A 12,404-nucleotide genomic window follows, 5' to 3' on the forward strand; every position below is an offset into this window, starting at 1 on the left:
TATTTCCGATAAAGAAAAGACCAAGTTCCTGGTATAAGATGTTCTGAAATCGTCTGTTGATTAGGAAGGATAACTCTTCGTAAATTTCTTCCTTTGACTAAAGGTTGCTACGGAATCGCAACACTAAGATCATATCAGCATTCTATCTTATACTGATAAAATGGAAGATAAATTTGTTACCGTGCTTCCATAAATTCGATGTAAGACATGCCCTTTTCTTTGGTACACATGAGGTCATTTTCATACGAGGAAACCCCAATATCATACAGTATGAGCATTTTATCGCAATTTCAGATAGATGCTTTCCCTGAGCCAAAATCAATTGACCACTCTGACATCTTTTGTCACACGTTGTTCAGGCCTTCAATAGACTATTAAAGTCCAGACTAAATATTGTTTCTCATTAGAGACATATCGTGTTCACAGATGGCCTAATTAGGTCATCGTATCATCGGACAATCTATGAAACAATATGGTCCTATCCTCGACCACCACAGGTTTGACAAATTAACTGTGTTTTTTTTTTTTTTTTCATTTAAGATAGTTCCGGTTGGATTGGAAACCATATAATTGAGCTAATCAGTCATATAAACTGCAATGGTAATTGGAATCACATGTCAACAACAACAACATACCTAATGTAGTCCCACAAGTGGGGTTTGGGGAGGATGAGGTGTAGGTAGACCTTACCCCTGCCCTTGAGGGGGTAGAGAGGTTGTTTCCGATAGACCCTCGGCTCGAGAACAGGTCTGAAAGAAGAGCAAGAGTAAAACAACGATGAAAATAATGAAAAAAGAAAAGTACTGACAATAAAATAGTGTAGAGTAGTAATAAAATCGAAGGATAATACAATGCTAGCATAAAATATAATACTAGTGAGGAAACAAATTGATGCTCCAAACTAGAACGCCACTCTACCACAGGGAAGTGAGAAAACACTCAGCTACCCCCTAACCATCTATCCTAATTCTCGACCTCCATGCTCCGGTTCTCATCAATTGACAGCTCTTCTAATCGAGCGTCAATATCAGATGCACCAAGATGGCCCATTAGTTGTTCTTCCCCACACTGCTTCATAACTACCACAATTCTGGATATCAGATCTGCAGCTTGCTGTCTCAACTTTGCCCTCTAGTTGTTCAATCTCCATTTTATGGTACCACAAATCTGAGGAAGGTATGGCTTAACTCTTTGGCCAAGGGCATTTACAACAGCACCAAATCCGTTAAGCATCACATTGGCATCGTCACTGGTTTGCTCTTGGAAAGCATAGAGGATTCCATCAATTAACAGCTCTTCTAAACGAGCATCAATATCAGATGCACCAAGATTTGCGACCACCTTCTCAATCATCCCTATAACCACTTCTGTATGGTTCACTCTCATCTTTCAAGTCTTCAACAATTCTTCCTACTATAACAGCAACACCAGTTTTGTTTGCTATCTCCACAGTGGTTTCAACAAGCTGCTTGTAGTTTCTGCGGTCCAAAGCCATTCTTCTGACCCACAAATTTCTGAAGAACTCTGGAAGAATGCCTTGTCGACTGTAGTCCGGCTCCACACCAGAACTCACACACTGCGTCAACACTTCCAGCACAATTTTCTTCATCTCCTCGTCAGGTGATTGAAACTCACAAATAAGGACTGCCATACCGTGGCGGACCTATGTAGTGTAGTATGGGTGCTTAAGCACCCATTGCTTTTTGTGACAAAATCTAGTAATTCATTCAAATATATTAACATAACATCCACTCTATGCAGCAATTTCCAAACTAAAAATAATTGAGCACCCATGATATAAAATTTGGCCACTGCTGCCATAACTTCTTTGGTATAATAGCTGGCATATGCAGCTGGCATAAGAGAAATGATGAAACCTATAGCCTTTAAGAAGGCAGCCAAAACCTTACCACAATGTGATCTAATACCCTTCCATCAGGGCTTCAAAACAGAATCAAAACTCTCAATACCATATGGTGCAGCAGCTTCAGCAAGAGCAGCCAGAGAAAGAGCCGCAATGATCCTGATCTTCTCGGTCTCATCGTTAAGATCATGTTCAATAATTTCCACCAAAGACCTCAAATGTGGACGAACATCACAATCAATGTTAATAGCTATCTGATGAACAATCATAATACCTGTATGACGAGCCATCCATGGCCTCTTGCTCGACAAACTTCTTTCAGGAATGGTAGAAATACCGAATACACACGCAACAACACTAAAAGAACGAGCAGTTGCTTTCCTGACATATTTATCAGTGTTGTCAACATCGCGATGCATGGCAGCAATCATAGTATCCAAACCAACTACCTTACTAAGATTATATATGATTTTCCTCCCTTGAACACGATAATCTTGATGAATCAGCAGAACTTGACTCATAAAAACTAATCATGTCCACATACGGGTGAACCAATTCATCCAATATGTAGAGAACTCTAACAATAACCTCAACCAGCACGCGCCTTTCTTCGTGTTCCAGTTGAGTATGTATAAGCAATGGCAATATTCGATGGAATAAAGGACCACCACCAGATTCTCTGGCATTATCAATGAGCTCTCTCAAAGCAGTTTCCTTCTGTGGGGGTGTGCCATTTTTAACATTGAGTAAAAGCTTCATAACTTTTCGCTCTTTCTGTTTTTCTCTCTTCATCTACCTCGTTCAACAAAGAACCAAAATACCATTGGTAAACCTAGGGAAGAGAATATCTATACTGGTAAACCTCGGGTTTCATAATTGGCAAACCACCTGTGCTGCTATTTTTATAAACTAAAAGTTGTCTACGATCTCCACAATTGAAAATAGCTAGCAACACGCTCTACGACGACCTAGTGAATTTGATTACGAATCCTAACTAGTCAAGAGTTAAATAAATTTGCAAATATCAAATAGTACTAAACAAATTTGGTTTTCTACAACTTCAAATTATTTTTTACGTATTGTTTAGAGCGCAATACGATACTATCATATATGGAAGTCAGTTCGGGTGAGTTATATATGGACTATCCAACCGCTAAAGGTGGGGATGGTGGCAGGGGCATATCGAATTATACCAGGAAACAGAAAATCGAATATTTTCTGATTTGAGAGGAATTTAATTTTTAATTTATAACCCAAACATAGTTTGGTTTTAGTATTGATTTAAATAAAAATAATTGAACCAAATCGGTTATATAAATACATGTTTAAAATTTATAATTGCGAACATATGTCTATATTCTTATATAAGAGTTTTAAATTTTATAGTAAACTTTTGGTTCATAGTATAAGTCTTTGCCTTTTTATTCTAGTTAAGAGTACTTGAATTATTCATCACTATCTAATTGAGTCGAGATCAGTTAGAAACAACCTCTCTACCTCCCAAGGTAGGGGTACGGTTTACATACACTCTACCCTCCTAAACTCTATTTATGATGTTATTTAATTTAGTTGTCATTGAGATATCTTGGTAAATATAGCTCTTCAATTTCTTGCTAAAAAAAAAAAAAAAAAAACTAAGATAAGAAATTTTATCAAGCTCCTTACAAGTAGCTAAAATCTTGAACAGTCCATGCAATTTTTTATTGAAGCTACATATATAATATCTTGTTTTCTAAGGAGTAACTGGCTTAGTAGCATTTTGCTAGAAAATAATCGATGAGATATGTGTTTGGTAGCGTCACATATTTTATGAACCTCGATAAAACCTGAATAAAAATGACAAAATCAATGAAAAATCTACTTAATTGATTTTGGTTTAATTTTAATATTTTAAAACTGACTAAATTGCTTCAGTTTCTTTTTTGAAAGGAAAAAAAAAACTCAAAGCAAGCCGGGAACACCTATGTTCCAATTCGTTTTCCTTTTTCTCCAAGGGCCTAGTATCATAGCAATCAAATATCTCTATAATGGCACTATTTGTCGGGATATTTTTTGACTGCTATAGTGAAATGTTGTTATAGTGTTAATATAACATAACATGAAAAATTGATTAAAAAAAAACTAGGTTGTAATAGTGACATTTTATTACAGAGGATAACTATTTTGCTTACTGTAGACCCAGATTCAATAAGGGACTACAAACCAATGAAAGTGGATTCATGTCTCCCTGTGATCCCTTACACATTCAGAAGCATCATTGGCAAGTGAAAAGAAAACAATAAGTCATAAACTGTGAAATAGTTTGGCGGTAGTAAAATTGCTAATTGCAGTAACAATAGCCAGTATAAACCTGAAGAATGCATTGCACCATAAATTTAAAATGTTCACAAGACTTGTCTCTACAACCACCACTTGTATCCATGGCAGAGTTCTGTTTCTTCTTAAATTAAAAGCTCTACTGTGTTACGCGAAAACACAAGATATACATAATACATACTTTCATAACAAATGCAGGACAAATTTGCAGTCCTTGTATAGCTAGAACTTTTAAAGTTGATTGAAGAAGTTGCAAAAGGTATGCAACACATGGCTTCTCTTGTAGCCAACAATGAACAATAGAAGAACCAGATGATACTTTACCATCGTGGATTATCACAAGTACTTTACCAATAGGAAGATGACAACAGCTAGAATAACGATGAATATGACCAACAGGCACAACCAAGTACAACCACCTTTTGTGCGTTTATTCATAAATGCCAATTTCCTTTGTACTCTCTGTTTCAAGGGACAACGGAAAATCACATTAGCTTGAGCACGCAAGACAAAATGAGAGATTTCACTTCTTAAGATGACAAACTGGATTCAAATTTCAAAAGATGCATAAAATTAAACCATCTAATTTTACCATCCTCAGTTTTGAATGCTAGTGCACCCATTAGCATTTTGATTATCGTATAAAATCTTATTTTGCTCTCTACTTATTAAACTTTATAGCATTGGTTTCTACAGTTGTAGTAATAAACTATTTAACTTTAGCAAAAGTACTTTTCTTTTGTTTTTGTATATTTATAAGAATGAAGTAACTCATGTAACACACACAACACAGCCCAAAAACAAGAATAAGGTCAATTTGAAGTATATTGAGAACAAGCAATACCTGGAGCCGGGAGTTTGTTGTATCAACGTGGTAATCTAAGTTATCCTGCATATCAGATAAAATTATGCTGCTAAAATATAGTAATAAAGTTGGATGACCCCATAAAATTTAAAGTGATAGAGATGTTTTCAAGGTCAACTACTGAAACTTATTGTAGTTATATCACCCACCAGCAGTGCAGTATGTAGGTTCAGCTCCTCATTGATTGCTAAAGCAACATGTTTTGTGCTTGTCACTGTCTCCTCCAATTTGTCAAGATCCTCATCCTGCTCTGTTTTAAATACAAAATCAAAAGACAACCACGTCAACTAAGTTTTTAAAAGAAGTAAGAAAAGAGGATGTAGATTCCTAGCGTATGAGGACATGCCTTTCATAACTTGCCGTTGAAAACCTACAAGACCCTGGTTGTCAAGACCAGTTGCCCTACTGATAACATCAGGTCGCTTAGTTTCTGGGCCAAGCAAGCTATCCCTATTTGCAAGGTTATTCATGTTGAGTGTAGTTGCCATCTGATTAGCTTTCGAAATCATATTATCAAGCATGTCATGACGACGTTTCATCTCCTTTTTGGTTCTGTATACAAGTAAAGACTTCCAAAAATCATCAATTAATAACAGCAAATACATATCTCCTGAAAAAAGAGCAAAATGATGCTCACTTCTTTGTCCCGTCTATGTATCCTAAAAGTAAAGTTCATGCATTAAGTCGACTTGATTTGTCATTATCTGCTTGTTAAATAATTGCAAATTTCTTGGCATGAAAGGTGCAGAGATTGATTTCAAAAGACATTTAATCTATCACAGCTTGCAACATTTGTTAGAGAACAATATATCCACCTTATGTAAACTAGTTTGTTTAAGAAGAATTAACTTAATCATGTTCATCAGAAGTAAAATATAAAAATTCCCACACAACCATTTATTAAGAAGAATTTTGTGATTAATGATTCACTCCACCTTGATTTTTCCGTTAGAAATATTTTATGCCTCCAGCTAATGGACTAAACACTACGTTTATTTTTGGAGCAAATGCCGAAGTAACTTTGTGAAGCAACATGAAAACCTTAATTTGCCATCTTTCTGTTTAATGATGAGTACTTTAGAAGGATATCATATAATAATATGAAAGATGATTTTACATAATATCATCAAAATTCATGTTGAAGTTTTTGTGCAGTTTTCTTACAAAGGCTGCTTGCTTGGGAGCGTTGGCAGAAGGGACTGGAGAGTATCAAGCCTTGTCTTTAATATAGTGATTTTTCTCCGAGCTGCAGATAAATGACGTTGTGTTTCAGGTCCGGAAGAGGGCAAAGAGCTCCTCGCAGAAATCATAGAACCAACTTCATCAGAAAGTTTGGATGCTTCATTGAATTCTCGCATCCATGAGTCAGCAGACGATGCCATAGCTAGCTGAGAAATCAAAATTGCATCTTAAGCAAAAGATTAAAGAAAATGAAAATTAAACATTACTTCTGACTCTTGTCCAAAATATAACTCAATAAGCTCTATGAGCAAATTGACGTCCAAGTCTGATTGGACACAATTAGTGACAACGGAAGTTGAAATTAGGCATTGTATGTGGGTCCAGAGGCTATCATGATATTTAGGAGTAGCTAGGAACACAAAAGAGAAAAGGGAGGTGGGTTCCACATAATTTCTTGTTGTGGTGTAATATATTGGTGAAATTTTCCTTTTCAGAAAGATGTGCATTATTCTAGGATGACATAAATGATATAGGCAGCCACTCAGTTTGGGATAAGGGAGTGCATTATTTGAAGTTTAACTTCGAGCTGCTTTCTTTAACGAGTTAGTTTTCAATAATTCTATTGTAAATTCCAAGTTGTTAAAGACAAGTTGTGACAAATGTAAGAAAAATCTAAGCTGCAAACGTCTTTATAAAATAACATTTCAGACTTTTAGAAACATGCAACATAAGATCAGCATCGGAGTTACTTTTAGTAACTCTATTGAAAGTTTGACAGAGTCGAACATCAATCATATGCTATAGCTTCCGAACTTGAGTACAGAAAAATCTGACCTTTCACAAAAATGATATCAATCAGGCTTGTTTATTTTAGAGCTTTAAGCAGACTCGCTGAAGAACCCCAATATTTACTGAGAACTTCTCATTTGCAGCCCATGCCTAACATAAAGTATATAGAGTTAAGTAATCTTAAGATATGAAAAAAGAGTAAGACTCTAAGGCGTATATTCTGAATAAGTTAACACAATAATCATCATGATGTTGTTTGTTATAAAGAAACATCTTAGCTCTGCCTCGTGTGCACCGAACGTACTAGAATGAAGTAACCTAAACCATATGACTGGGAAGACGAACTCTTGCCAGGAAAGGGAAGTTCTAAATAACACTATATCAGGTTAAGTGACATAGTTATTGGGCTGTTGAATACAGCACTCATTTTTGTGATTTGTCGATCCCTGCTAGAGTTGTATGCTTATTAAACAATGAGAGATAAGATTTTTTTTTTTTTTTAATGACATGGGAACCCGCAGCCGCTACCCTTCGGGTGCACATAGGGTAAACCCAGCTCCTGTGCAATAGCTCGCAAACCACACAGGAGAGGTAACCCGCACTAGGCAAGCCCCGTGCGACGAGCTCGACCCAGAAGGCAAATCCCCTGCTGTCGTAGGCAGGGGGTTTCGAACCTAAGACCTCCATTATGAAAGTCCCATGCTCAACCAACTGAGCCACCCTTGCGGGTACAATGAGAGATAAGATTCTTATAGGGTTTGATAAGAAAATATTATAAAACCGATCAGAATATGAATCATCTTGAATTCGTTCACCTGCTGGAGAATTATATCATTATCACCTAATAATGTAGTAGCACTAGGTACGTCATAGTTACAAAAATCAAACAAATTTGAGATTGTAATAGCCATAGTTCAGCAGGTGGTTAATAACGGCTTTCAGAAATAAAGTGAATGTGTCCCCAGATATAATAATTCCTACACTAGGCATTCTGCATAATGACTATCCTGAGAGCCAGTACCACATTCTCAGCTTCGAGTCCACTGACCTTTGATTGCGGTGGGGAACAATTGCCAAAGACATGACATCACTAGTCAAGCAATTTATCTTCTATGGCTTCACAAGTAAAAAATAAATAATAAAAAAAATGATACAGGAGTAATTTACATTGGGTGGACCCTTTTACTGTAGAGGTTATGTCAACGTTGTTTCTAGCTAAAGAAGGGAAGACTTAACGACCTAAAATGACTAGAACTAGTATCATTTCTAATTTTATACTCCTTTGTTTACGTCTTTCCTGATTCCACTTTGTATAAGAACCTTAGTAACTACACCAGCAGAAAGTAATCAAAAAGTAGAACCACCACAAACGGGTAATCCATCATTTTATGAGTCTATGACGGTAGGTGTCTTTAACTAAGTGACAATATGTTAAATCTATTTCTCCAGCGTCTCCTATAAAGAGAAGACCAAGTTCTGGTATAAGTTGCTCTGAAATCAACTATTGATTAACAAGGGTAGCTTCGCCAATCTCTTTATTTTACTATAGTTGATATGGAACTACAACAGTAAGATATATCAGTATTTTATTTTTAGCTGTCTTCATCACACCCCTTGGGGTGCGGCCCTTCTCTGCACCGTGCTAATGCGGTATGCTTTGTGCACCGGGCTAGCCTTTACTGATAGAAAGGAATATAAATTTGTTAAAACATTTTCATAATCTTGAAGAGACACCCTTTTATTTGGTACACATGATGTCATTTGCTTAACGATTAGAAAACTTAAATACCAGTGTCTTGTAGCGATTTCAGAAAGATGCTTTCTCGGAAGCCAAAATCAATTAACCACCCTGACAGGTTTCAACAAAGTAACTGTTTTTTTCATTTAAGATATGCGGTTTGGAATCACATATATCTTATTTAATTGCTACACCAACTGCATAACACAATCTCGGTTATTACAAAAACTCATAAGTACTTTTTTCTTGAATACAACTCTGGAAGTCCCTAATGGCTGTCCAGTGCACAAAGCATCCGTGTTAGCATGGTCCGGGGAAGGGTTGCGCTCCAAGGGGTGTGATGTAGACAATCTAACCTAATGCAAGCATTAGTAGCTGCTTCCAAGGCTCGAACCTGTGACCTATAGGTCACACAGAGACAACTTTACAGTTGCTCCAAGGCTCCCCTTCCGGAAGTCCCAAATTGTGTTAAAGACAAACTTACACAAAAAAAATATCTTAAAAGACACATCATTGAGTAGTGGAATGAATTGGGTCGATATAAGGAGGCACAATGTATATTGAGGATTCATATATCTTAACAGAATTATTTTGAGACTGAGGCATAGTAGTTGTTGTTGTATTCCATTTCTTATGTATAAGCCTAAGATCAACTCACTTACAGTTACGAAGGAGAATTCAGGACCTAAGACTATAAGAAAGTGATAGTTAACATACTTACATCCATAGGAACTCTCAATTTACTTTTCTCTTAACTGTTTCAAATGTATATAAACTCTTTCTCTGTATAAACTACCTTTGATAAAGCTGCTAATTCACTAGTCGAATCTACCTCCTAAACATACCAAATCATTAACGCCAAATTAAAATACTGGCTTCTATTTAAGAACCCACTTTTGGCATCTTTACAATTTCCATATTAACTGTCGAATACTATCAAATTAACAAAAAAGGCAATTCAGACAAAAGTTAAAGGTTTCAAGATTCTTAATCTTTTCGTCAGTACTCTTCCTGGGGTTTATCAAGAACCAACAAAAACAGGAAAAGGGACAAAAACCCATCGATGATTCATCATGAAAACCAAGTAATTTAGCAACTATCCCCAATTCAATCTGCCTCCAAACTATATCAAATCATTAACACCATTGTCTCTACTGAGAATCCACTTTTGGCAACATTACAATCAATACTACCAAAATAGCAAAACCCAATTAAGACAAGCTAAAACTTCCAAAAAATCTAATCTTTTCGCCAATATCCTTCCTGGGGTTTTATCAAGAACCAACAAAAACAGGGAAAGAACGAAAACCCATCTATAATATTATTTTTTTGACAATGGTAAACAAAAAACCCATCTATAATTCATCATGAAAACTGAGTAATTTAGCAACTAATCCCCCAATTCAAATCATTTACATGAGTCATTGGCTCTACTAGAATCCACTTTTGGCATCACTGTCATTTGCAAACTCCAATTAAGAAAAAAGCTAAACGTTCCAAAATTCATAATCTTTTCACCAATTTTCTTCTTGGGGTTTATCAAGAACCAACAAAAACAGGAAAAGGACAAAAACTCATCTATAATTCATCATGAAAATTGAATATTTAAGATTCAAATCAAAAGTAAATAAAGGATATTTTGAATTTACCTTAGAATATGATTTGAATATCAACAATTTGATGATATTTTTGGATCAAGAATCTTCATGTAGTCTGTATATGGCCTTTTCTCCTTTACGTTTTTTAAAAATTGTTATTGTTACTTGGGGAAAATGTCAAAAGGAATGTGGGGAAGACAGGAAGCTGACTCGATTGTCCGTTTCCTAATAAATTACTACAAATTTGGTTATATTGGTAGTATTCCAATGGATCTCGTGCTACTTCTTTAATTGGGGGAAAAAAAAATATATTGCTGACTAATAAAAAGTCTGACTGACAGCTTACATTACCAAGTACCATACAAGTATAATGCTGACCATGCATGTTAACGGTTAAACCGATAACCCGAATTGATTATTGGGTTATTGGGTTAATGGTTCGGGTTAATGGATTACCGGTTCGGATACCGAGTGGTGTTTTTGGGTTATTGGCTTATTGGGTCGGGTCGCGGGTTGATCATTTTTGTTAACGGGTTACCCGATAACCCGATAACAATTTAATTAATTACACTTCTACCCTTTCATATATATTAAGTCACTTACACTACAATTAGGGTTATTTCATTTCGTTCACGATTTTTGCACAACTCCAAAGCAGCCAAATGATCTGAAACCAGCCCCTCTTTTTCTTGCCTCTTCTTACTTCATTTCATTTCACGATTTTTGCACAACTCCAAAGCAGCCAAATGATCTGAAACCAGCCCCTCTTTTTCTTGCCTCTTCTTTGACGATTTCTGCCTCTTTCACGAACAGGTACGTTTTCAATTCTCACTCTTCTGTTATGGGGTTTTTGTTGGGGTTGGGAAAGTAGGGAAATCACTTCCTTAGAATTGTAAATTTAATGTCTTTTCTTAGTTGGGTTGAGAAATAGTGGGAATTTCTTCTTGTATTGCTTGCAAATTGAGTTTTTGGTTATGGGTTTGTTTTTTTTGCTGTTAATGTTGCAAACCTGGTATTAATTTGTGCAATTTCTGTTTTTGGTTGAAGCATTGCTTGCAAAAAGGGTTCTCTACTTAATTTTTGTGTTCTTTCTTTACAATGTAAGATTAATTGAACTCAAGTTACATAAAAACCAAATGGAATCTGAACACTTAAGCTCCATTTCATCTTATTCTTTTGGTAGTTTGTTTTATTTTTCTCGTAAGAATGCTTCTATATATGTCTTCTTTTGGATATATGCAGAAATTTCTACTTTTTCAAGAATGTGCAATAAAAGTATTTAAGCTTTTCCTTCTATTTTATCACAAAAAAACTAATGATTATTTTGTATCTCGTGCAGCTCTATATTCTGCTCTATATAATCGGCATTCTCAGTTTCGGCAATTCAATCAGTTTCCGGTAAGTTTCTGATTCTCCTCTTCTTTTCCTTTGGATTTCATTCGAGATAACGAACGTTTGTTTTGTTTTGTGCTATTTGGATTTTTATGTTTTGTTTGCTCGCTGTCATCTGTTTGATTAATTTATTTATTTTTGAAAAAGCATAATTCATAGTGATACAAACACATGGCTGAAAATATGATAGTTGATAAAGTAGTTGGTGAAAGTGGAGCTTCTAACTCAAAAGCAAGTCAAACTCAAACAGTTCAGTCCAAAAAAAGGAAAGAAAGGAGAAAAAGGTCTGTTGCGTGGACTTATTTTGATCGAGTTATTGATCCTGATGGAAATGAGAAGGGTGTCTGCAAATTCTGTAAAAAAGAATATTTTTGGTTTTCTGAAATTCTGATGGTACTAGACAAATTATTGCTAACTACAACACCACTTGCATTAGCTACTTTCAGTTTTGAAGTTATTAATATGGAATGGTAACTTATCTTTTATCTGGTGCTAATATGTTTTCAAATGTTGATGGCAGCCTAGCCTTATTAGACTGTATACTTGTGCATTGCTAGATTTTTGGTGTTGTGGTGCTGCATTTTTATGAGATTAAATGGAAGGAGAAATTTACTACATGTTTCCTTTTAGAATGTCATAAGCTTGTTTATTCATGGAGTT

At 35.6% G+C, this 12,404-nt stretch overlaps 1 protein-coding gene and 1 pseudogene across 2 annotated transcripts; both read right to left on the minus strand.

Annotated features, from left to right (window-relative positions):
* Positions 1 to 290: 290 nt before the first annotated feature.
* LOC132608329 (U2 snRNP component prp10-like) lies at positions 291 to 2,656 on the minus strand (annotated as a pseudogene).
* A 1,553-nt stretch (positions 2,657 to 4,209) lies between these two features.
* On the minus strand, positions 4,210 to 10,605 carry LOC132607319 (syntaxin-51-like). Of its 2 annotated transcripts, XM_060321243.1 has the most exons (7): positions 10,404 to 10,603; positions 7,062 to 7,166; positions 6,210 to 6,433; positions 5,392 to 5,597; positions 5,195 to 5,295; positions 5,025 to 5,069; positions 4,210 to 4,642 (listed from the first exon to the last, which is right to left on the minus strand). In XM_060321243.1, exons 3-7 carry the CDS (start codon positions 6,425 to 6,427, stop codon positions 4,517 to 4,519), a joined length of 696 nt encoding a protein of 231 aa, XP_060177226.1. In that variant the 5' UTR covers positions 6,428 to 6,433; positions 7,062 to 7,166; positions 10,404 to 10,603; the 3' UTR covers positions 4,210 to 4,516. The 2 variants fall into 2 exon arrangements, with proteins under 2 accessions (XP_060177226.1, XP_060177227.1); XM_060321244.1 differs by lacking the exon at positions 7,062 to 7,166 and having other exon boundaries at positions 10,404 to 10,605.
* Positions 10,606 to 12,404: the final 1,799 nt, after the last annotated feature.

This window comes from Lycium barbarum, chromosome 8 (assembly GCF_019175385.1).
Source record: "Lycium barbarum isolate Lr01 chromosome 8, ASM1917538v2, whole genome shotgun sequence".
In the NCBI taxonomy this organism is placed as follows: Eukaryota; Viridiplantae; Streptophyta; class Magnoliopsida; order Solanales; family Solanaceae; genus Lycium; species Lycium barbarum.

Coding starts and splice junctions, on each gene's coding strand:
- LOC132607319 (XM_060321244.1), bottom strand. CDS start 6,427: ATGGCATCGTCTGCTGACTCATGGATGCGAGAATTCAATGAAGCATCC. Junction 5,070..5,194: donor ACCTACATACTGCACTGCTG/GTGGGTGATATA, acceptor TCTGATATGCAG/GATAACTTAGATTACCACGT. Junction 4,643..5,024: donor CAACAAACTCCCGGCTCCAG/GTATTGCTTGTT, acceptor CCCTTGAAACAG/AGAGTACAAAGGAAATTGGC.